Source organism: Mya arenaria, chromosome 4, assembly GCF_026914265.1.
Source record: "Mya arenaria isolate MELC-2E11 chromosome 4, ASM2691426v1".
NCBI lineage: Eukaryota > Metazoa > Mollusca > Bivalvia > Myida > Myidae > Mya > Mya arenaria.
Genome location: NC_069125.1, coordinates 48,060,173 through 48,086,579, shown reverse-complemented (window position 1 = coordinate 48,086,579; position 26,407 = coordinate 48,060,173). Strand labels below are relative to the sequence as shown.

Sequence of the window (26,407 nt, the reverse complement as noted above, 5' to 3'; positions counted from 1 at the left end):
GTCAGTGATTTTCATGCTTTTTGATCGTAATTTTAGAGTTTTACTAGTTTCTGGCCACAAATAATACACACCAATAGTTTGGAACTATTTTTGGCTTCCTATATCGACATTATGGGTTCGGGGTCCAGTAAAGAACGGTCTTCAAGTCGGGGAGAAGATTTTGTTGTTCCGCAGAATTTAGTAAATGGAACCAACATTTCTACAATGGACTCTTCACATACTAGAAAAATGACAGATGAAGAAAGTAGCTCTAAAAAGTCCAGAAAGACAGCAAATTCTAATGGACATATAAAAAATGGCCCTGTATCAAATGGCTCTCCACATTTTTTGGTAGGTCTTCTATCTCTATATAGCTTTTATTTCATTATGAGTATTTGTAGATTCATACAGAAATTAATGAAGTTGAATATGATATATAATGTTATATGAATTTTATGTGATTGTTACCATCTACGTACATGTATAAATGAAGGCAGAAGTTTCACTTTAAATATACTGTCAATAAATGGGCTAAGCTTCATGTAGTAACACAGTGTTAGCCCTAAATCAATATTATGAATACAGTTTAAAAAATACAATTTAAAACGAATTATGGACCATGGACATTATGGACCAGATTTAGGGACACTACGGACCAGATTTAGGGACATTACGGACCATCTTCGGAAACTTACGGACCATGATTTACGCAAGGCATACTTATAGATCTTTTCGAATTGTGGCATAGGAAATTATGAGGATGTAAACCTTAACTCTTGCTTTATATTAAATAAACGATGTGTGTTTGTTGCAATTCTTACAAACTGATGTTTAAAACTGGCAATTTCTGTTGCCTTAATTAGTGTTTATTAGTTATAATTGTACCCGTAATTATCGGCGGTATATTACAAAAGAAACAAGCATTATAATGACAACCTTTAATTGGCAATCATAAAGGTGTGTTAACCCATTGTGATGGCGCACTTTCCTGAACCTTTCAATTAAAACAGATGAAACGGAAAACAAACAAATATGACGATCAAAAGTTTATTTCAGAAAGCAATCGATCACGTATGAAAACATTAATATTCACATTTACAAGTATAAGATAAACACATATTTTGTTCATTATTACTCACATTATTATAATATTTTATAAAAAATACATTGATGTTTAACATTAGAATTTCAATTGATTGTAAAAACATTATAAATCATGGTCCGTAAGTTTCTGAAGATGGTCCGTAATGTCCCTAAATCTGGTCCGTAATGTCCATAGTGTCCGTGACCCTTTAAAACATATATAAAACATTGCATTTCAACACACAAATATGTATAGTAACATAACTCATTTAGATAACAAAAATGATAGCAGTCAGTTATAGTTGAAATACAAGACATAGTCATATCAGTTTCACTCTAGCTGGCTCCATACAGTCATGGAATATAATTGAAGAGAAGCTCTCTTTCTCCGCTATCAGTGACTTGAGTAAAATATAATGAAACATACAAGCTAGTTATGCATACCTGGAGTTTTGACATTTCGCTAGCTGAATACATTCTCATTCAACAGAGGTTCGATATTGATAAATCTGGTATAAATAGCATCATCGCTGTGGTGTAAGAGAATGGCTCAATACATTCAAGGAAAATTATTGACAATAAGCTCTCTTTCTCTGCTCTCAGTGACTTGAGTAATTATTATGAAAAAATACATGTTAGTATAAAGGATATGGTTAAAAGAAGAAGTCTTACTAATTTCAACAATCTTAATTTGAAATATCAAAAGCAAATATATAAAGCCATCTGAATTGCAATATAAATTGCAACAGAAATAAAATAAGCAATTAACTTAAAAAGTTGAATCCATTCCAACACAATCAAATTAAATATTATATTTCAAAAGCAAACTTGACCATGCCAAAACCAGAATGTGTATAACCAAGAAAAATTCTCTTGGCCCTGAAGTCCACCAAAATAGAAATGCCTTAAAGCATGTATGTTTCATTCTTATTACTGGTAACACAATAAAGAACAGATACTAATAGTAAATCATCAAAACCTATTTGTAACCAGATATTACATAACTTACCTCATGAATGTCATGTGATCAAAACACCAAGGAATAAAGTAAATGATCATTCTCACTACGGTAACGGTTGTGTAACAAGTATGTACATCTATTTGCACTACTCATGTACTGAGGCACAAACCTAGACTATGTTTTGGTGCTAAATAATTCAACTTGTCAAAAGTTTTATTGCTGCCTGTCCTAGTATCAAACTGCATAAATGCTAAGCCAATCTGTTTGTTTTTTACCATGTGCTTATTTCAATGGTATGCATGCTTTTACTTTCAGAGTACAGCTCAAGTGCAGGCACTTGTTGATAAACTGGAGGATGGCCAGCTATTCTGTGACCCAGACTTCCCTGCTGATAACACTTCTCTGTTCTTCAGTCCAGATAAACAGAATGCAGATCGAACCATAGTCTGGAAAAGGCCACAGGTGTGTGAAGCAGCTTAATAGGTCTCATCATAACATATAATTGTTTGGTTTGTTTTATTAAAAAAATAAATAAAGTTACAGCATTATTTTTATACTGGAAAAGACAAACATCTAGTGCTTTTAATTCACCTTAAAAAGTTGTGCTTTATGCAGAGAGGTCTGGTGTACTGTCCCAAAGATTTCGAAGTAATATTTATTTTTATAAAGTTTTTGTTGAACCTAGATCACAAACTTACATTCTGTAAGTTCCATGCAATATCATATTAGATTTTTTTATAAGCTGTGTGTTACTTCAGGACATAGTAGAAGAGTGGCAGACCCCCCAGTTGATGATTGATGGAATGACGAGGGACGACATCAAGCAGGGCATTCTCGGTGACTGCTGGTTCCTCTCATCCTGCGCTGCTGTCTCACAGAAAGAAAACTTCCTTAAGAAAGTGGGCCTCTTTTGTAACATGTGACATCTCTTATTAGAATAGTTAATAGCTGCATGTACTTTTCATTTTGTCATTCCAATGATGTAACATTGTAAAGATATATTTTGCTGTTCTCTTCAGAATTTTTTTCGTCCATTTTTACTTTTATAGTTATAAGCATTAATATCAGTAAGTGTTTTGTACAAAATGATCGATGGATATCTACATTATCTGAGTGATTTTTTAATGAATGCTGGTAGCTTCTACCATGTTATAGTATTGAATATGTGCACTGATCGTTTCATATTATGTCGTGCTGACACTGCTATCTTTATTCAGCTTTTTGAACTTTCAGGTAATGTGCAAAAATCAGCCTCTATGTGGAGAGGGATACCAGGGAATTGTTCACTTCAAATTCTGGAGATTTGGGAAATGGGTTGATGTGTATATTGATGACAGACTACCAACAAGAAATAAAAAGCTCATCTATGCATCATGTACAGACTCCAATGAGTTTTGGGTTTCACTCATAGAAAAAGCATATGCCAAGTAAGATATTGGTAGAACAATTGCACTGTCTGCCATTATGACAGGATAACCAATACAGAATGCAAAACATTTTTTGTAGAAGAATTTATGAGATGAAACTGTAGTAATTGATAATGATATACTTGTACAATTTAATATGTTTTAATGTCTCATTTACGATATTCTTAATAGTGACCTGTAATACATCCATTTCTAGATACTCTTTTTTAACACAAAATATATGTTAGTATCAATTATGTTAGTATCATTTTAGTATGTTTAATTATACATCATTGTTAATTATAAGTTCATCAGCAGTTTTTGAAAACCCTCTTTTTTTCCTTGTTAGACTTAATGGTTCATATGAGGCCATAGATGGAGGTCAGACAATGGATGCCCTTGTTGACATGACAGGCGGTCTGGCAGAGCGGTTTGAGATTGAGAAGCGAGACTTGAACCTCTACAGGCAGATACTCAGGGCCAGCAAGTCTGAGGCATTCATCACATGCTCAAGAAAAGTGAGTGTCCTACTCTAGTGGTCTGTGTTGAATTAAATCTATTTATAAATCAGGTTTAAAATATCTAGAATACTGCTATTGAAAAGTTCTGAAAACATGAAACTAAGACTTCTGATAGCAATAACAACATATACAAATCTTTCATGTGGTATAGTTATTGTTACATCATTACAAACTTAAAGATGCATATTAAAATCCGTATATATTTTACATAGTAAGCCCTTTAAATCTTGTATTATTTTCTGTCAAAACACTATGGTAGTTTTTTTGTGCTTCATATTATTTTCTAAACAATATGTATTAGTAATTCCAATTACTGTGCTTTGATATGGATGCTTTGAATGAATTCATTTTTTTATAATAATGAATAGATAGATAGATAGATTTATTCATGCATATATATGTTATAGTTAAATACAATAAACCACATGTAGTTATATCACAGACTGTTTAAGAAAGAATTAGGGATGATAACTATACTAAATCACAACAACAAAAATGTGTTTTTTTATTATTTTTTTATACAAATATAAATATGCTACTTAGAAAGCTCAAATATTTGAGAAATATATGAACACAGGATAACCCATTTAAGCTTTTTAAACTTATTTCCAATGGAATATTGCAGGGGGACTGGAAACTCAGTAACAAGGCTGAACCCAATGGTCTGCTGTCAGGCCATGCTTACACAATAACAGGCATTGAGAAGGTACCTGCTTTAATATCAAAGAAAAAAGTGACTTTTGTTTTTATTTGTCTTTATTTGGTTATCCTGACATTATTAAACAATTTATATAGCTTGCAATAAGAAACAGATTGTCATCTTTGGAAAACATATAAAATAGTGGGAAGCAACTTAACTTAATTGAAAAATAATGTTTGCACACACATGTGTTTCCAAGAACATGAAAATGCCTGGTTATGCTACTGCATGTATGACTATATTTGTACATATGTTGTTGTTCAGATCCAGCACAAGATGGGAGAGGAGAAGCTGGTCAGGATAAGGAACCCCTGGGCGGATGGCACCGAGTGGAAGGGCTCATGGAGTGATAAGTATATATCTGTTCTATCTAGACCTTAATTTCCACAATATCTTTATTCATTTTCTGGTCCATGAGGATCATTATGTATGTCTTCATGGTTCTTGAACAATAAATTACTGCTTAAATGCAAGAGTGAGGGAGCATTGACATTATTAAATGTACGCAACGGTTACATTACTGAGACAGCTGTTTTTATACCTTCATTAAATTTGTATTGGATGTCAAGATTCTATTGATAATGTGGCACTCTACCACTTTCTGTACAATTTGGCACATGCTTCATAAAGTGGCACTGAACCATTTACTGTACAATTTGGCACCAGCTTCATAAAGTGGCACTGAACCATTTACTGTACAATTTGGCACATACTTCTTTAAGTGCACTGAACCATTTACTGTACAATTTGGCACCAGCTTCATAAAGTGGCACTGAACCATTTACTGTACAATTTGGCACATGCTTCATAAAGTGGCACCGAACCATTTACTGTACAATTTGGCACCAGCTTCATAAAGTGGCACTGAACCATTTACTGTACAATTTGGCACCAGCTTCATAAAGTGGCACTGTACCATTTACTGTACAATTTGGCACCAGCTTCATTAAGTGGCACTGTACCATTTACTGTACAATTTGGCACCAGCTTCATTAAGTGGAACTGTATCATTTACTGTACAATTTGGCACCAGCTTCATAATGTGGCACTGTACCATTTACTGTACAATTTGGCACCAGCTTCATTAAGTGCACTGTACCATTTACTGTACAATTTGGCACCAGCTTCATAATGTGGCACTGTATCATTTAGTACAATTTGGCACCAGCTTCATAATGTGGCACTGTACCATTTACTTTACAATTTGGCACCAGCTTCATTAAGTGCACTGTACCATTTACTGTACAATTTGGCACCAGCTTCATAATGTGGCACTGTACCATTTACTGTACAATTTGGCACCGCTTCATAAGGTGGCTCTCCAGCTGCTGTCAATGTATCCTATACAATTAAAGTATATTCATGAATTCTAAGCCACTGGGTTCTCACTCATTAATTCCAAATGTTAAAGCAGATGTAGTTTATATCATATATTCTTAGTAATAACAGATATGGCTGTGTCGGATGTAGTTTCTCTGTTATACTAATGGAAAGGTGTGTAAAGTACTCTTACACCTTTGCCTTTTTTTAATGCCTTATAAGGCAAAAGTAAATGATAAGTTTGAGTACTTTTGTTTGTTTATTGTCAGTACCATTAGAATAACCTGTAGTGGAAATATAAGTTCATGTAAATGAAATATCAATATTCATTTTGATATTTGTTTGTCCTCAGTGACAGTAACTGGCAGTGGGTGGATGACGAGACTAAACAGCGCCTTCAACTCCAGAAGAAAGACGACGGGGAATTCTGGATGTCTTTCCGAGACTTCTGTAAACACTTCTCAGATCTAACCATCTGTCTCATGGGGCCTGACTTTGACGGGGACGGGATATCAGATAAAGCTGGTTGGTAAATTAGGCCAACATTAGTGACCTAAGTTAGTGATCCAAATTAATGCAAGTCTGAAAACATTGTACTAGTTAAGTCCATGAAAGGTTTGTACTAAAAAATAATTCATATAAGTGCGTTTTGTACTGTTTTCAAAGCAAATTACATATTTGTTTTAGGGGATTCCAATTTCAATGACTGGTAAACAGTGTTTAATTAAACGTCAATTTGGGTTCAAATGGAGCTATGGTTTTTACTTTTCAGCCGTGCATGTTTTCTTTTGAATATATATTTTATGTTTTAACATGTTACTATAGGCTCTTAACTTCTGGACCCAACACAAACTATGTCTATTTTTAGGCCATGTGGAGATTGTACATGGGGAATGGAGAGAGGGTGTGTCAGCGGGAGGATCGAGAAACGACCTCTGGAAGTTTGCCACCAACCCACAGTATCTCCTCACTCTCACTGAGCCTGGTATTCAATGCAGTTGTTCCATTAATATAATTAAAGCTTAGGGAAGACATTTTTATTGTTTACATTGTATGTATGAAGAAAAACTAATACAAGGTGCTCAGGCTTACATTTTGATGATTAATTTGATATGGCTATAACCTGAAATATTCCATATTACTAAATATGGCATGGTTATGAAGAATTGGCCATTAAGATTTTTTTTTCTATCAAATTTTCTGACTCAGACATAGAGGACATTACACCTTGTATATAACGTTTTTTTTAAAACCCAAACAGCTCTTTTTGGATGTCAATCAATGCTCAGACTCAGAGGTCATGATTTTAACACATAAACATGTATCTGGATGAAGTTAGTTTTAAGAAATTGAACAGTGTTCTTCGCCCAGCAACACATGACATTTGCTTACGACATCAATTTGATGTTGTATTGGCAGTTTAGAATGATTAAAACATTTGAATTTGACATAACTTTACAGCATATTTCTGTAAGCGTAACGATGCATGTATACATTCAGATGCATTTGACGAGGAGACAGATGACCCAGAGCTGGAGGGAATGTGTAGCGTAGTTATCTCCCTTATGCAGAAACCACGTACATCCAACTCTTTCAAGTCAAAACACCTCCAGATAGGCTTTATGATATATAAGGCGAGTCATAGCAATGTTTTTTGCTTACATTTTTAGGTTGTCTATTTTTTTAAAGAAAGCAGGTCAAGTAATTATGAAAGCCTCGGCTCATCTACATTTGGCCAATTTTTCAAAACTTTGTTAAAGTGAACAAAGTGATTAACAACATTGTTGTTAAGTTAAAAACGTGAAATATTTGATGATGTGATCATAGACTTGAATGAAACAATTACAGGTGAAACAGTTGTCTCAAATCTGACATACTGCAGATCAGAAATGTATCCATTAAACATACAGAAAAGTAAAGATTTTAAAGCTGCATTTAGAAGATGCCAAAAGAATCAAACTGTGATATATAAATTTAGCTTGTCTATTTTTTCAAGGTATTGTCATAGCATAGGTGTTATTGTCAGTGTTCTCTTCATGCCAAAAATAATTGTCTATGTTTATAAAACCCATTAAATATATACAAATGTAACTTAGAAAAAATATATCGGAATGTAATTTGGAAGACATGTTGCCAGAGACACTATGTATAGACAGACTCATAACTCTGACTTATTCCAGAGTTATGCCCATTGCTGAACTGAAAAACAATAGTTCACTTTGTGATGCTCTTGTGTAGAATATGTATTGTAGGTGTTATATAAATTATTCTGCTGCAGGATGACAGTTCTTCAGTCCCCATATCTTAAATTCTCGTATTCCTAAAAAAATGGAACTTTCATTTTTACAGGTGGAAGAACCAGTCACATATTCTGTGTCAGCAAGATACTTCAGGTACAACCCAGATAGCGGGAAATCGGGCGTGTATGTCAATTTCCGGGAAGTGAGCGGGCGCTTTGAGCTGGAGCCGGGCCATTACGTACTTATACCTTCATCATTCAGACCAGACGATGAATCTGCATTTATGTTACGCATCTTTGGGGAGTCCACATTTAAATTAGAAGGGTAATATTTTTGTTTCAATTAAGAAACATTTAATTGAAAATTGCGTTTCATTTTATAGTAATATTTAAAGCTGGTCTAGTTTTTTTCAATAGAAACATAATCTAAACAGTAACAACGCTGGTGTTGACAGCTAAGACATGCAAAAACTTTAACTTTCCTTTTTGACCCTAACTCAAAAAGTTCTTCAAGATATATGCATGAAAGTTCTTAGTTCACATGTTATGAATGACAATTGGCATGATCTGATGCAAAGCCTGTTACCTTCAATATAAAGGTCTGATGGATGACATATAAAAGGATGAGTATATTTCCTTAGTGACAACTTTTCAGCCCTGAGCATGCAAAGAGATATACGTTTGAAGTTAAAAAAGTACAGGAAAGTTATGCCAATTTGCCAACTGAAAAAAATGGATGATCTTAGCATTAATTTGTTCTTTTACTTACTCGAATGATCATGCAGCACCTTAAGATTGTGCATTTGTCAAGCTAGAGAACACTGAAGAAAACTAATTTTTTTATTAAAATTTAACAGTATTGACAGTGTGTATTCTGTTTTTCTATAGGTTTTCTTTTATGTATATTTATCACTATGTGTTATTCAGGCCCCTCCCATCAGATCCGGAGCCTGAGCACTGACGTTCCCCACGCCCTATAGGCCACTGCCACCTCCAAGTGCTCATCTACCAAACCAAGTGTCTTTTCTGTACATACATCATACATTCATCAATCTTCAACTGTGATATTTGTGTAATTGTTGATTTGTTTGTTGCATGTTTGTTTTTTAACCATTCCTGCAATAATGCAATGTAGAATATGAGTGTTACCAAGATTAGTGCTGTAATGAAATACTTGTATACCTCAGGAATTCCATATTGTACTGTACAGTATAGAAAACAATAAATTTTGAAAGCCTTATGTCAGGAGACAAGCTAATGTTATGAGATGATAGTTGAACTCCAATAAAAAAAAAATGATCCAACTTACTCAGTGCATAAAAAAAGAAATACAAATATCTCTGCTTTCATTATATTTCAAAGTCATAACTCTGTACATACTAAATTCCTTAATTTGATCCTTTGTTAACTCGTTTTGCAATGCCTCACATATATTGCAGATGTAAATTCATATTTTCTTAGGTATCCATTTTTATGTTGTTTAACTGTGTCATGCAGTCTTTAAATTATGTTATGCATGAGTTTTTATTTATTCTTGGGTATTTTTGTAATGAACAGTGTTGTAAAACTCGACTATTAAAAAGACGAAAAATATGAGATTAAAATCTAGTAAAACAAGTAACCTCAATTAGATAGACACATAAATAGTCATTCATGTAGTAAGGAATCCCAACTTTCAAATAAGGCGATTCTCTTACACATGAAGCTCAATTTTCCATAATATTGTTTTGATGTCTGGTGACTCTTCATGTTGGTGTCCTTTTAAAGGTTATTGCTTGCCGATTACTGATGTTTAAAATGCGTAGAATGTCCAAAGGTACTTTTTTACATTAAACTTATTTCAGTTGTATAATTATTCTTATTTCATGCTTATTATATTTGTGATCTTTAAATGGTAAAAATACTTTTTTTCTGTATATTTTTTACATTTTCTGTCTCTGCATAGGAACCCCTTTCAAATGATATCAAAATAATATAGGGGTCACCAGGCATCCAAAATTCCCTATTTGTGTATTGGATACCTATTTGCTCATAGAAAAAGTTATATATTTGAAAAAGCTACTCAGGACATACATACCCCAACCACATAGTGGTGGTGCCTATATATGAATCACTTTGTCCGGTGGGTCATTCTGCCCAGGGAAAAAGGGACAAACGATTAAAGAGAATAAAGAATAACTTTATAAAGTATAAAAGGTACATTAATGAAACATGGCAATAAGGAAAATATGCACATCATTTAATCATTATTATCTGAATAAAATGGGGTTGCTACAGTCATCGAAATTAGACTTTTGGATGAACAAGCCCGAATGCTTATACTAATGCTTGGCATCAAATTTTGTAACAAGCCCTGCTATATAAAATTCAGAATTTGAGCAAGCCCAATAGACATTTTACCAGTGCAGGGCTTGCGGGCTTGTGCTAATTTCAACCACTGTTGCTATGGCCACGGAAATAGTGAAAATACCACACTACTGATATGTGGCCTAACTCAAAAACTGAAAATAAATAATATTAAAGCTATGTTAATGGAACTTGGTATGTAGTTAGAGGGCAATAAGGAGATTATGCTAGTCTTTTATTTCTGATTGACAAAATTTGTTGATTCTATGCCATCCCAATTAGTGCTTACGTCTTTCCATCCAACTTAAAACAAAATTGATGAGATTTTACCATTCCTATTAACCAGGTGTCGTGTGGGGAAATTCATAACTCATGTGATAGTTCTAGATTTAGTACTGGTAGCTCATACAAGATTTTTTTTTTCAGTATTTCATGTTTTACATGTTCACAAAACTGCACAATCAATTACGGTCAATGTTGTTTTAACTTAGCCAAGTAATTTTAACTCAATACATATATACTTATTTATTCATTGAATTGACAGCATTTGCTTTTGTTATGTTCAACATCTTGTTATTTCTTTACCCAGGCTTAAATACTTCTAAGTTTAATCTGTTTAGATTTACATGTTTTTGTATTTCGCAGTAGTTGTAATATGCTAGTATCCAACATTGTAAACAGTTAAAACAATTTAAATCATGAACAAAAACATGATCTCTAGTCAAAATTGAAAGCTGTTTTTTAATTCAATATTAAACACTGTCAATTGTGAAATGACGTTTTTCAATAAACACAGCTTATACCCTGAATCGTTATACAAATGGCATAATCGGCAATGTGTAGCAATATAGTTAATGTATGATTTGAAATATTATCAACTGTTAAACTTAGGATGGTTATTTCTCAGTGTGTGTATACCACGTGATAAATTGCGTCATAAATGCTACGTCGGAAGGCAATATTTTGCTTCGAGTGAAGACTTTAAACGATGATAACTTTTCATTTTCTTTACCATTTTAAATGAAACATAGCGCAGTCTATGCCGCTTACAAAGCCCCGCCTTCGGTCTTTTACCAGAGTTTGATTGAGAGTTTAGTTTCTTCAAACACTTCGAAAAACCTTTTCACAATGCGACCGTCTGACGGAGCACTGTCAAAACATTATGGAAACAGGTTTGTTGAAGTGTTTGATGAAACTAATCACCTAATCAAACTTCGGTAATAAAACAAATGCGGGGCTCTTTAAGTGGCATAGACTGCCCTTCGTTTTGTTTAAAATGGTGTAGTATAAGAAAAGTTATCTTTGATTTTAGTCTTCATTTTATGTAAAATGTTGCCTTCCGTCGTAGCATATATGACGTAATGTATCACGTGGTATACACACACTGTTTCTCAGAATAAAGAGTGCAATTCAAATTATAGACTTTGTCTTCAATGTGAATTTTTAGAATTAGGTGTATATTTTAAATCACTTTTATTATGTAGGTCTGTTGTATTCTTTCATTTTGGTTATTCTTGAGAGTACATTTAAGTGTTTAAAGAATGTACATTTACAATTTGAATTCATTTTTAAACTACTTTGTAATAATTTTTAAACTACTTTGTAATAATAGTTTCAGTCTATTTATAAGCAATCTCTTTGAATATGGTGTTAAATGTTACATTTTATTTCAAATATCTGAGTCTATTTGTGAGAGATAAAAGTACTGTTGTATGTTTCATAAAGTTTAGAACTCACAATGCCATTATTACTTATCTGACACTGGATAAGGCCAGTAAAATAGGATTGAGTGACATTTTACTGGGACTCCCAGATTTCATGATAACATTTGTTTTAAATTTCAATGCAACTGAGTTATTTAACTTACCATACTTTTATGAGCAATTTTGTTACTCCAAAACAGCAGCTGGCAGATACCCATTTGAACAAAATTGTTAAAAGCGTTGCTAATGCTTTTTGGCAAAACAGCATTTTCTATATTCTTTAAATATTTAAATATAAATTTAGGACCCAATTGCTTCGTGTTTAATTACTTACATCAAAGCAGTCCAGAATTTAGAACTCATACATTTATTAAATTAACAAAGATGTACAAACAATGTGAAAATAGTATGTTGAAATTCTGTCAACCCAAGACACAGTTTTACAATGCATGACAGTACTCAAGTGACTTGCCTGGAGAATGACTGCAACTTTGTTATCACCAGTTGGTCTTGAGTCCAGAACACTAGTGCACAACATACCTTTCAATTTTGATATTTGTTTTCTGTTTTATAAAATGTCTTTTGTAGTATATATATATACTTATTGTACCTGAACTTTGAAGGATTTTTTACTACTGTTGAATAAAACTTGATAAGTGATTGAATTTCTTCCTTACAAAATGTTTACCGTGACTTATTTGAAACATTCTACATGTGATCAATGATAATTACTGCCATTTGATTTCCAACATCTTTATTTTCAAAAGAAGTCCAGCATTTGACACAGCTTTGGTTTTGTCATTGAAAGAAACAAACTTATCACATTCTTTTATCGTTTCTATCAGTCTATATTGAAGCATTCTTGTTCTTTTCTATCAGTCTATATTGAAGCATTCTTGTTCTTTTTAATGCAAATTTGGAATTCAAAATTTTAGACAAAATGACGCATTTTCCCCTATCAGAATGGCCCTGACCCCATTCTCAAAATGCCACTATAAACACTGGAAATTGAAATTTGTATATAATCAACAGTCATAATTATGATAAAATGACGATATAAATGCATAGGTCTGGAACCATCCACAAGGCGCGGGCCTACAACTTTTAAGAAAATATGTCAAAGTTAAATGTACCCAAAATAAAATGGCACTATGGCAAGGTTTTAACAACATCAACCTTTTGTCAAAAACAAATGCAAACCCAGAGTTGCATTTTGAATCCTATGAAACCAAGATTTTTCTCACCAGCTTCATTGGCACGATGCAAGATATATAGATTATATATATACTTTTAGTTTAGCTTTACCTGCGACATAGCACACAATATGCCATATACCAGGTACATGACAAGTCATTTCCATCATGCTTCCTTTGTGCATTAAAAAGGAGCTCACAATTTTAGTAAAAAAATAACCAAACATTTGAGTGTTGTGTTACAAGATTGCTACAATATTTAACTTAATCTGGGAAAAGCAGTGGATTGAGTGGAATGTTAACTAAAGCAAATGCCCACAAACACTAGCAAGTGACATTACACACACATTTAGTTTTCTATGAAAATTTAAACCTGTTTTCTATAATTTTAAGAAAATAATCATGAGTATAGAAAGCATCAAAATGCCCCATTGTAGAGTAGTAATCACTGTTTTTGGTCTCCTGATCATCTGTCCATATCACATATTATTATACAAACTTTAAAGTGAGGCCTACTTTTCCCTAATTATTGTTAGGTTCATACTTTTTATTGGATAAGCCTTAGTTTTTGTGAATATTGTTCAAGACTTACTTAATGTGTTCTAAAATGCCCTCAGAATGCAGGAAAAGAAATAGTGAAAATGTTATGTAGTCGTTTAATTTATATCCTTCAAAACTTCTTTCCCGTTTTTGTTTTCAAAAACTGCAAGTTTTAAAAAAATGCTCCTATTCTCTTATTTTGACAGTTGAAAGCCTGCAGGTACAAGCCAATAGTTTTCAGATTCTGAGGGGTGAGGACATTTTCAAGATACAACCCACCACAACATCAAATCATACCAAGATCCAGCCAATTATTTTGTTGTCCTAAATTGTTGCTTGATCCAATATTTCCCTCAATTACCATGCATGTTTGGTCTACTGAGTCTTCTACTAAATAGGTATGAACAATCTTTGCTTCCCTTATTGAAAATGTTGACAGTTTATAATTTAATCAAGAGCACCAACTGTCACAAAATATGCCCATCCTTTTTTGAAGGACACCATCCAGAACCTGTGTAGCAAGTTTGGGCTACATGTACATTTCTGTCTAGATTAGCACTGGGGAACAGAAATTACTACCCTGAATAGGCCTCGCAAAACAGATTGAAAGTAGTAAAATGTATAAATATTTTTAGAATAAAAAAGGCCTGAACTAGAAGGAAATGAAATGTGCCCTTTAAATTGTGCTTATGTGAATGAATCACATTCTTAGTCGCAATTTTTTAGTATAGTTTAATTGCAATCCAGAATCAGATATATATCCATTTTGGACATCATTTTCTACTAACGGGTAAGTTATATAGGGTCATCATAGGATATGATATGGGCCCCAAATGATACTTAATTATGCATATTTTACAGAGGGAGCTAAGTTACAGCGTTGTAATAATTTAATTGGGGTAACTATGCAAATATACGCCATGTAGTCAAAATATTTCTCATATATCCAAAAAGCTTTCTCTGAAATGTTGAACTGGACTTCATACCGGGTACCATATGAAATATTAACCAAGAGGAGATGATCAACAACATACATGGATTGGCATGTGTGAAGGTATGGTTCAAAGAAGTTCTTACATCATAATATACATGGTCATATTGCCATCTGTTCAAGGCAAGTAGTTTTTAGTTTCAAATTGTATCAGTTTTAAGTTATACCTAAACAAAATTAGAGCTGTCACAGGAGTGATGAATACCCCCAAATGCCACCTGGACACAGGAATGGCAAACCATTCCTTTGAAAAGAGGCCATAACTCGAAGGTTACTGCACACTGCATCTTCTTTTATCATGCATGTATTGTTTGTCCGGAAACCGTTTTTCTATTTTCGTAACAGTGCACAAAAACCTTTACTCCACTGGCCCCATTTTCAATCACAAGCATTGTCTTCACAGAGGCTGCCTATACAGCAAGTTTCATCACAATATCTCATGCCCAATTAAAGTTATGAAGCAGAAACCATTTTTCTATTTTTAGTACCAATGACCTTGACCTTGGCCCCACCAGCCCCAATATCGAACTTGACCTGTATATTCTTATGTTACACCTGTGTACCAAAAAATGTTCAAATCTGTCAAGCCTTTCATGAGTTATCGTCCGGAAACCATTTTTCTATTTTTAGTAACAGTGACCTTGACCCCACCAGCCCCAATATCGAACTTGATCTGTATCTTCTGATGTTACACCTGTGTACCAAAAATTGTTCAAATCCGTTTAGCCTTTTATGAGTTATCGTCCAGAAACCGTTTTTCTTTTTTTAGTAACAGTGACCTTGACCTTGGCCCCACCAGCCCCAATATTGAACTTGACCTGTATCTTCTGATGTTACACCCGTGTACCAAAATATTTTCAAATCTGTCAAGCCTTTCATGAGTTATCGTCCGGAAACCGTTTTTCTATTTTTAGTAACAGTGACCTTGACCTTGGCCCCACCAGCCCCAATATTGAACTTGACCTGTATCTTCTGATGTTACACCTGTGTACCAAAATTTTTTCAAATCTGTCGAGCCTTTCGTGAGTTATCGTCCGGAAACCGTTTTTCTATTTTTAGTAACAGTGACCTTGGCCCCACCAGCCCCAATATCAAACTTGACCTGTATCTTCTGATGTTACACCTGTGTACCAAAATATTTTCAAATCTGTCCAGCCTTTCATGAGTTATCGTCCGGAAACTGTTTTTCTATTTTTAGTAACAGTGACCTTGACCTTGGCCCCACCAGCCCCAATATCGAACTTGACCTGTATCTTCTGATGACACCTGTGTACCAAAATTTTTTCAAATCTGTCTAGCCTTTCATGAGTTATCGTCCGGAAACCATGAAAACCGACAGACCGACAGACAAGCTCACTCCCATATACCCCCTCAAACTTCGTTTGTGGGGGTTTAATTAACCTATAAATAAAAACATAAATATGAAGGTATTTAAGGCAATTTTGTGGCCTATATATATCTACTTGTACCTATTTGAAGATCCATAATGGAGAAAAATAGGTCCGAAAACCTACCCTTACTTTATCTTTAATGTAATTGAAACAGATAGCAATGTGAAAATATGCACATTGCAAGAACTTTACTTCAAACATTTATGCAGAATTGCACATGTATCATATGTTGATGAACATCTCCGCTTGTAAGCATATGGTTAGGTTAATATAAATAACACAATTGCATAAAATTCTATAGAAATGAAAATATCTCAAGAGAAAGGATTTGTGATCTTTGCCTTAGTGCAACATTTTCACTAAACGGCTAAAAATTGTACTGTTACCTTATTTTATGTTTCACATGCCTTCAAATGTATCTCTAGAGCTATTTCTGCCCATTTTGGGATAAAGACCCTAGACATTTTGGGAAATATGCATCACGAATATGCCTTAATTGGGAAATTTTACAGTTAAAAGAACAAGCTTTCCATATCCTGCGAATGAGGAAATTATTAAATATATCAAGTTTCTTTTCCCTTTCAAAAGACCTAAAACGGCTGTAATATCAATCCTTGGGGTGTAAATATCTATTGCAATAAATCATGACAGATATTATTTCATACTGCATCTGAATGTGATGAAAATCAATGATTTCTGAATTTGATTATCCCCAAAACTTCACATCACATAATTTACTGTATTAGGATGTTGAATGAACCAGTACAGGTAAAAAGAATTATAAAAAAAAGTAAAAATATTTTTTTCTGAAGATTGGGAAAAATATCATACAAATTGCTATGGGAATGGGTCCGATAGTCAGACCAGTGGGAACCATAGAAAAAGCCCTGACCTCCTATCAAATTATCTGTCATTGAGGGCGCATATAACATTCTGTAGAGGCTCTGGGTTTTAAGTATATATCAAAATTATTGTCTTTCAGTGAATTTAATACGTTGCCCATTATTCTTATGAAACGATTCTAAACTTTTAAATAAGGTCGTTTAAAAGAAGGTGATTATGACACAAAGAGTTATGAAAATGTCAAAACATCACTTTTTCATTGTCCATGGTCTTTCTTCCTGTCTTTGTTTTGCTAGAGCTGACATTGCACGTTTGGGTGGAACCAAAGTCTGGGACACACCAACCCTCTTTTTTCTTTTGTCACCAACATTAAACTTATCATCATCCTCTCCCTCCCTGTCTGCTGATTGCATACTTCTCTCCTGCTGCCGGAACTGTGTCATCTGGTGCCGGGAATGAATAGGGGTGGGAGTTGTGTTTAGTGTATTCATGGTACCCATAAAGCCTGGCTTCTGCACAGGGGGTGGGGGTAATCGAGGGGCGTGTGGATTCTTGTGATGTTTCAGACGCCCATGTTGGTTTGCTCGTCCAGGAACATCTTCTGGTGGTATTGTTTCATCCTGTTTGTACCTTAATGACAAGTTTGCATCAAGATCATGGGAAAACTGACAGTTTTTCCCATAGAAACACCTTCCCTGTTTGAATTTTTTACATATTTTAGCCTTTTTGCCAGTCAAAATCTGAGCTTCAGTCATTTTCACATGCTTTTCAAGAACAGACTGTTTAGCTTTTGCTGCAGTGTCATATTTATTATTAAACACTGATCCCTCCCTGGATTCCTCTACACTGCCTCCCAGCTGAGGAGTTGGAAGTTTTTCCTCTAGTAATGGATTTGGAAGCTTCTCCTTTGGTGTGTTATAGCTCTTCTCCTTTTTATCAACATCAGAGTCACTTGAATCATCCTCATCTTGTGAGATCAGGTAATTTTGCCCAGATGACTGGACTGGAACTTCTGACACTGACTGTCTGAAAAGGGTAAAGTCAAGAGCTTAATCATGGCATATACAGCTATACTGACATGTTTACATAGATATATGAATATTACCAATGAAAATATGCAAAATGGAAAGATATGACATAGATATCACTTTGAATGAACATTCCTAATGTTGTTAACACTTAATATACTTGACAATATCTAATGAAAATGGCAATGCATTGTAACTTTGTGATTTTATGACCAGTTTGAAGCATATTCAAGTTTCTATATATTTTTTTTAATTTATTCACCCCCCCCCCCCCCACAATCAATACTAACAGGTCTGTTCCAAAGTTGGGATTTTAGTAATAACCAAATAATTTGGTCACACATTTTCAGGATGTGAATCAGTTATAAATATGTGGGAAGTCCTAAGCAATGCTTTAGAGCCATCATAGCTGATTCATGATTCACAGTGTAATTTATACAAAATTTATTTTAAATAAGATTCTTTCGAGTTTCTGCAGCTTTTCCACTACCTTATGCATACATGCCATATTTTCTGGAGCCATTCAGGGGGATTTGTTCAAAAGGCTGAAAATTCAGGGGGATTTTGGTTGTATTAACCCTTTAGCGCATGTATACGAGATAGGCCGACATAGCTCATTACCAGATGCATACGCATTTGGCCGACCGTATCCATTACTGGATGTAAACGCATGGCCCGCATATTTCAAAAGGGTCATTTCAATATTTCAATTTTGCATCTTTCTTTTTGTAAACAATATCCCGGATGTTTATAAAATTAAAGTTTAACCTTTTGTGTATTGATTTTCCCTTGAAAATATCGTCTGCTAAATTGAGAAGGTGTTTATACTCCCAATCGCAGGTGTGATATCCCATTGTGACGTAATAAGACCACGAGCTAAGTACTGTATGGAATTTCCCCCAAATTCACTGATGCGTAAATCATTAAATATATTACGTCAGTTCAGTTTACCATTAAAATCAATTGAGATTATATTTACTTAAAGGTAATATTTTGTTTACAAACAAAAGAAACAATTAGTAAATGAGAAAATGATGGGTAAATTTTCTGTGAAGCTTATATAATGTCCATCATAGTTTTGGCTGTAAAATAGGTCATGTGCAAGCGTTTTGTTTGATCTAGATCTTTTTATTCATACCGGAAAATCATTTATCGGCTTTCTTTTTTTGTAAACAATTTTATGAGGGGGTAATAAAGTTAAACAGACACCTTGGACTGGATCTCTCAGCTGGATGACACCGGATATTCCTGACATATTTCTATGTATTAATACACAAGAACATAAATTGTCGGCTTTTTAATCCAGATGGGTCTTTTTTATGATAGGGGTAATAAAAATTAGATCGATCCCAGCAATTTATTACCCTTTGATTTAATGCAATTATGACATTTCAAAGAAATGTTACAAATCCATCTTGAAAATACATTCACAGCTGAAATAAAATAATTTAATATTTCATCATTGACACCATTTATTAGATAATTTAATTATCTATAAAAAATGAATTCACATAAAAAAGATTTGGACACAATTAATTGGAGTAACATTGATTTTAAGGTCATACTGCTGTATTCATTTTCTCATTTTCAAATATCCAGAAAAGTACCTATGCAGATAAGGACTGCTTATCAGTAAGATGGCTATTGACTGGGAGGTGTAATCTGGCCACTTGTCTATGTGCTAAAGGGTTAAGGGGGATTTTTTTTAGCAGGTCTAAGTTGGCGAAATTTTAAAGTATTTTAAGACGCAAGTACGAAAAAATGTATTCACATATAGTTTGCTTTGAAAACCTCTTAACTTTTTCATTATATAAAATTATTTTATGTAATTATGTTTTTATCATATTCTTATGATACACTGTCATGTCATACTGTAATGCACTTGCAGAACAAAATATGTCATTGGAAAAATATGTTTTCGAGACAATTAAATTAAATTTACCTTCCTCCAAAGTCTTTTAAAAAATTGTGATTAATTCTATCAGCTTTGACGACTTTCAGACAATAAGAGAAAAGAATAAATATTATTAATTTCTTCCTTCCAAAATAGTAATATTTCTTTGCCTTTGATAATTACTACAAATTAATTGATCACTTGTTGTAAAAGTTTCCTTTTGGCATTTCACCATTGTGAAGTTGTTTCTTAACATTCAGTTTCACTCACATACTGTGGTTTCACTTTGTCATTATTGCCTGATGTAAAAATTAAAAAAAAAATATATATTTTTATTTTATTTTTTTTTTATTTTAATTCCGGGGGCTTTTTATCTCCCGCCGGGAGACCGGGTGATGGATTGAAATTCTGGGGGATTTTTCCACCCGCCGGGGGATTTGGCATGTATGCTTATGGGGAACGCGGAATTCGTAATTACTAGGCCTCCTGATACCCCACAGAAAGTGGACATATAATAAATTCATGGTTTTGGCACGACAAGTGGGCCAAGGTTCTGGCTGGTGCTAAACAATTTTTTTTATTTTTTATTTAAATGACCTTAGCGGCTCACTCAGCAGTCCCACCCCCTGAAGTCCAAATATTTGTACGTTGACAGATTATTTTTTTTACAATTTTTGAAATGCCAAATCCTACACGAACAAATTGTTTTGTATCAAATGTGGATAGTTATTTCGATCGGGATTCTGGGTTAAAGCATAATGCGTTTAAAAAATATCGTAAAAACAAGAAAAATTACCAGATGTTATTTCAGATTACTTCCATACACGAAAAACAATAACAATTTCCAACAAATTATTATGAGTTTGATGTATTATACTTCTTATATGTCAAAACATAACGATAGATATATGAAGGGCAGCTGCAAGGCAGTGGTTCACAGTTTTACAACAATAGAAACCCTTCAGCCATGGCTGAGTTGTTACAATTGTATTTATGAGGTCTAGTCCAAATAATTGTACGTCGACGGATTTTTTTTAGATTTTTGATATGGCAAATCCTTCACGTACAAATTGTTTAGTATCAAAAGTGGGTAGTTGTTCCGATCAGGATTCCGGGTTAAAGCATATAGCGTCTATAAAATATTATAAAAACAAGAAATATTACCAGATAATGTTATTTTATATTAGTTCCGTACACAAAAAATAAATATCCAACTTCTGATTATGAGTTTGACGGCTTTTCTTCATTTCATTCTGTCAAAACATAACGATATATACATGAAGGGCACCTGCAAGGCTTCAGGGCACAGTTTTAAATCGCTCGGAACATTTCAGCCATGGCCGAGTTGTTACGATTGTATAAAGAGGTCTATCTCGAAGCTTTGTCGGAGGAGGCCGAGTTATTACGATTGTATCGAGTTGTACCCCTTCGCATAATTGTTGTTTGTGTCAGTCAACTTTCGTTTTATTGGAAAGGTAAACAACTTGTTTTAATGCATTAAATGCTTGTTTAGTGCAAAATAACATTTCACTTACATGGCAAAATATGAATATAACTCTTTATGATCAATTTCAACCATAAAATACTTCACTTAAAACAATTTCAATATTTTTAAAACACCCCTGTTTTTTGCACATTCCCGTTTAGACGTTATGGATTTGAAGAATCCCGTATAACACGTCTATTATTTTAGACTATTATGACGTCCATCTCTAAGCTTGCCGGAGATGGTCGAGTTGTTAGGCTTGGCATATTTTTTGTCTGTGTAAGTCAAGTTTTGTATTATTGTAAAGGTAAATCCTGTGTTTTAATGCATTTAATACTTGTTTTGTGCAAAATATCTTTGCACCATGAAATATGAATATAAACCTTTATCTATTTCAAATATAAAATACTTCTCTAAATACATTGTCAATATTTTTCAAAAAACCCTGTCATTCCACAAACCCGTTTCGACGTTAGGGATTGGAAGAATCGTGTCAACAAACAATTGTTTGGACTAATCCGAATAATATATACACTTTGTGATTCCGTGAGGTTTTCAAAGATATTTCAGTTAATGACCATTTAATAGATTTTTTGTTATATGTAATAGTTTATTTGCTAGTTGCAATACCATATACAGTTACTGACACATTTGTCTTATCAGCCGTTTGGCCTCCAGTTTCAATGGAATCGCTGTCTGAACTATAATCTGCCACCAAGGAAGACATGTTGCGGAAATGGAAATATACTCTCATTTCATTGGCCAAGAGCACCGGCAACCAGCGACCGGCTATTTACATTTGTTTTCACTCCCATTTCATAGAGATACTATTTGCTCGATTATAAAACGATAATCCAATATATTTTTTGATAATTCCTAACCTAATACTGATCCATTGTCATTTTAAAAATAAATATTTTGCTTGAAAAGCTCAGCAATTTTCTATCAGCTGACTGCATATGTGGCGCGTAAATGACGTCATCCACTTTCAAGGAGCAGGTCATATCCGTCAAAGATTATTTTATTTGTTGCGTATGTTCCTTCACCTCTTTCTCATTTATATATACAAAAGCTCGTAAAATTTCTAAAAAGTGGCAAATAACTGTAATCATTTTGAATATATTTCGTATTTTAGGTCTGATTTATCATAGCAATTCGGATTTGACATGTTTAAGCCTTTTGGTTCCCCTCAGCCAGTTCACTTTTGACAGATCATAGTCTGAGAAGATGTCGGGAAAAGTCAGACAAAAAACGTCTGCTAACGCAGCTGATTCCTCAACACAGAGTATAAATGAACGTATTTTAAAAGAGTGCCATGGCTTGTACACCGATCCCGACAGTGGTATGTATTTTTTTACGCTTTATTAATTCTTAAAAATGCTGTCAAACAAGTCATGCTTACGCAATATCAAATAAAGAGAAGTGCAAATGTAAAAAAATGATGACCAAGCATGGGGCAAAAACAGTGTGGCAACGGAATAAAAGTTGATCCACGATTTAGAAGAGATATTGAATTAAATAGAAAATTCTAGATTATTCTTTTTGAAATATTTGATCACGTCGTAATTTTGTGACCGGATAAAGACCCGGGTTCTATAAATAGACGTTTTTGCTGTGTAGCACACACGAGTTGCAAATGAACAGCTGACTGGGGTCAAGTCAGGCATTTAGAATATTTGGTATTTCTTTATGATACAAAGTCAATCTTTGACTGTGCTTACATATTTGATTAATTCTCATTTGTTTAACTCAAGTGCAACATAAGTTTACACTATATTAATTACTGACTTACATGACATGGTTTTAATGTGTCCCACATTTTGGACTTGAATGGTACATGGGTGGAATGTACTGAATCATCGTGTACTGGATAACTCTTCCTGGCATGTATTGTCTTCAAGTTTGGTATAACATACTGTGTATTTATATTGTCATTTACCTCAGTTGGATTGTTATAACACTTTAAAATAATTCCTATTTAAAACAGGATGCGACAAATTTAAGATTTCAAGTATACATAAATTTTATTATGTAAATTGACTAAGATGTTCAGGACTTGATCTGTTTTTCAGCTTAAGTTTTAGAATACACAAGTTTTAACTATATTTGGGCAGAATTATGCATTCCAAATCCAATCACGGTAATGACCATTTCCGTAAAATCCATTGACGGAAAGAAAGATCAGATGTTGACAGAAATGAAACTAAATGGTAATATTACAGAACATATATATTGAGGGCAATTACACAATACCTAAATTTTTAATGTTTGTTTCATAATATTTTTTTAGCCTTGATATATAATTATATTTGTTGGTGGCCCTTTGTCTTTAATTTTATCATCTTTATACAACATATATTTTTGACATATTGATACTGCTTCAAGGAAGTATAGAAGTAAAGAATAAGAGAAAGTTTGAAAATACCGTACTGGTAAGTATTGGATAATTTACCAGCTGTTGAACATCTTCTGCATGATAATGATAACAAGTGGCTTATTAATTAACTCAATGAAATTTAGAATTTAATGATTACAAAATTGAATTGAATTTATCCTATACTTGGTCAAATTTAAAATAAAAAGGCAAATATTTAGCATTGATTGGCCTTGGCCATAACTCAAGAAATTGTATAAGATATCCACATGAAACATTTTTTTTACAAGTGATAATATGCACATGTCTGAGTAGCAAGCCCCATAACTCGAGCTTTTATAATTGTTGAATTATGCCCCTTATTTGACTGAGAAGAAACCTGCGAGTGTCTGTGTTTGCTGCACGGCTCTCGTCTTTTTCTTGTTTATCCAGCTTAACATGCAAGATTTCCCTTTTTTGTAGCATTGACAAAATAATTCACTGGAACCACAACTATTTAATTTTCTCAAGCTTCTTGTCTTGTTGTCCCAGAAAAGTTCCGTGCCCCAATTTGTAGTAAGATACCAGCTCCAATTTGCATGTTGTTGCAACGTGCTTTCCTTGTTTGATTGCTTTAAACAGTATTGGTTGGTTTTGGAAGCTGTTCTCTAGGAGTTTAGTCAAGCAAAAACATACACATAAGAATTGAAAGTGGAATGCTTCTAATTGATATGTTGTGATCTAAAAAAGTACATAGCTTGTTAATTTTTTCTTAAAGTTATTTCATTTATAGGCACATACATGTAGATTGAGGATGATTTTATGAGGTCATTATATATAATTAAGTGCACAATTGAATGCCTCACCAAATCGATGTTTTGTTTGTCAGATAAACCACACCTTTCTTATAGATGGAGGAAAATAAGCATTTTAATTTTTTGATAAAGCTTGTCACTTGTTATATTTGATACACTTTAATGCCAAGTAATGCTTTTTTATGAAACAATGCTACATCAAACAATGTATGTCTCAGGCAATTTTAGAAAAGATTGAAACAATTATAAATTGAGTACTCCTTAGAATATACTTAGAGAAAGGAAACAGAATGGAAAATTTTAGTTGATAATAATTTCAGTCTAAAAATGAATTAATGGAAAATATTGTTAGCATTTTCACCAGCTTCTGTTTTTAAACTTAATGACAAAAAATGTATGTTTTTCCTGCTTGCTCCAATATTTTTCAAGCATTAAATCTGTTGACGAAATTAATTTGTTGTTGCCTAAGGTTATACCATTGTATCCATTAATATAGAATTATAACAGTTTGTTATCGGTAGTTTTATACTTCAATGTTTAAATTGAACTAGTTAAAAGACAAATATCAGTAGCATGTCAAATTGATTAAATGTAGTTTACAAACACCATATTGTAGTAGAGCTGTTTGTGGGAAGTCCAATAATGAAGTACATGTTTTTTTTGTTTTAAATAGGGATTTAACTTTCTGTTAAATATTGGAAAATGATCAAGAATGTATATTTTGTTGCTAAAGTTTTGCAGACATGTATATAAATATTAATAATAGATAAGAAATATCAGCTGATTGCTGGTCACATAGATGTCAATACAGAAGTGACAATCAATATGTGCTGTTGTGAATACATAGTGATTAACTGTATTATATATTTGTAAAGAGACTTTCCATGACAGTAAGGTTTTCGAATTAATATACCAGTCACCTGATCGTATGCTTCAGTGACAAACAAACTAAAAGTGGTTTATGTATGTATGCGGTATCGAGGAGTTGTATAGTTTGTGTATGTTATAAACCAAATCACTTCTGATTGAAGTGGGTGACTAAGATATGTCTTCCCCTCGTACCAGGCTATAGCCTGTTTGTATGTCTTGGACACGCTTTTCTTGCTTTTTCCGAAAGGGACCTTTCGGTTGTACACAGTTCCGGGGAATTTTATGTGCGAGACTTTTCCAATACTGAAGAGTCAGTGTCTGGAGATGTCTAGACATTGGTACAATCAATAGTTTCAGCACACAAAAATATTGATGCTCTTCTTCCATTGTAAAACTATTACAAAAAACTTGTGCACTTACAACTAGATATTTAAAAAGTGAAGCTTATGAAAATTGAAAGCAAAAGGTCAGATGTATATAAATCAATTATCAACTTTTACTGCTTTGTACAATGGCTAATTTTCTCAATTTAACTGTTGAAGAAAGTTTCTTTAACAAGTCCAATATGGAACGTTAATGATTATAAGTTTGTGAAGTTTCTGGAATACTTTAAGGAAGGTAAGATAGCTTCACCCATACAAGTTCCTGTGCCATGATAAAATGCTGATTAAGCAGATCATGGTATACAGTTGGTTAACTAGAAAATATTTCCAGGTTCTCTAGTTCATTTGTATTAAGTCCTTAC

The 26,407-nt window shown here is 33.5% G+C and overlaps 3 protein-coding genes across 3 annotated transcripts in view; 2 read left to right on the top strand and 1 right to left on the bottom strand.

The window, feature by feature from the left end:
- LOC128230030 (calpain-A-like) lies at nucleotides 1–12,911 on the top strand. Its single transcript, XM_052942011.1, has 12 exons — nucleotides 1–330; nucleotides 2,339–2,485; nucleotides 2,782–2,922; nucleotides 3,257–3,450; nucleotides 3,779–3,947; nucleotides 4,576–4,656; nucleotides 4,915–5,003; nucleotides 6,323–6,495; nucleotides 6,839–6,955; nucleotides 7,471–7,604; nucleotides 8,320–8,534; nucleotides 9,137–12,911. The coding sequence occupies exons 1-12, from the start codon at nucleotides 112–114 to the stop codon at nucleotides 9,168–9,170; spliced, it is 1,713 nt and encodes a 570-aa protein (XP_052797971.1). The 5' UTR covers nucleotides 1–111; the 3' UTR covers nucleotides 9,171–12,911.
- Nucleotides 12,912–16,987: 4,076 nt separating this feature from the next.
- LOC128231401 (uncharacterized) lies at nucleotides 16,988–22,361 on the bottom strand. The gene is made up of 2 exons (XM_052944185.1): nucleotides 22,272–22,361; nucleotides 16,988–18,242 (listed from the first exon to the last, which is right to left on the bottom strand). The coding sequence occupies exons 1-2, from the start codon at nucleotides 22,349–22,351 to the stop codon at nucleotides 17,465–17,467; spliced, it is 858 nt and encodes a 285-aa protein (XP_052800145.1). The 5' UTR covers nucleotides 22,352–22,361; the 3' UTR covers nucleotides 16,988–17,464.
- Nucleotides 22,362–22,821: 460 nt separating this feature from the next.
- LOC128231400 (uncharacterized) overlaps nucleotides 22,822–26,407 on the top strand; it is a 50,398-nt gene continuing 46,812 nt past the window's right edge. Inside the window, exon 1 of the mRNA XM_052944184.1 lies at nucleotides 22,822–22,966. Within this exon, the coding sequence (XP_052800144.1) occupies nucleotides 22,852–22,966 (115 nt within the window). The 5' untranslated portion in view covers nucleotides 22,822–22,851. The remainder of the gene's footprint in view (nucleotides 22,967–26,407) is intronic.

Coding starts and splice junctions, on each gene's coding strand:
- LOC128230030 (XM_052942011.1), top strand. CDS start 112: ATGGGTTCGGGGTCCAGTAAAGAACGGTCTTCAAGTCGGGGAGAAGAT. Junction 2,486..2,781: donor TAGTCTGGAAAAGGCCACAG/GTGTGTGAAGCA, acceptor GTGTTACTTCAG/GACATAGTAGAAGAGTGGCA. Junction 3,948..4,575: donor TCATCACATGCTCAAGAAAA/GTGAGTGTCCTA, acceptor GGAATATTGCAG/GGGGACTGGAAACTCAGTAA.
- LOC128231401 (XM_052944185.1), bottom strand. CDS start 22,351: ATGTCTTCCTTGGTGGCAGATTATAGTTCAGACAGCGATTCCATTGAA. Junction 18,243..22,271: donor ACGGCTGATAAGACAAATGT/GTCAGTAACTGT, acceptor TACCCTTTTCAG/ACAGTCAGTGTCAGAAGTTC.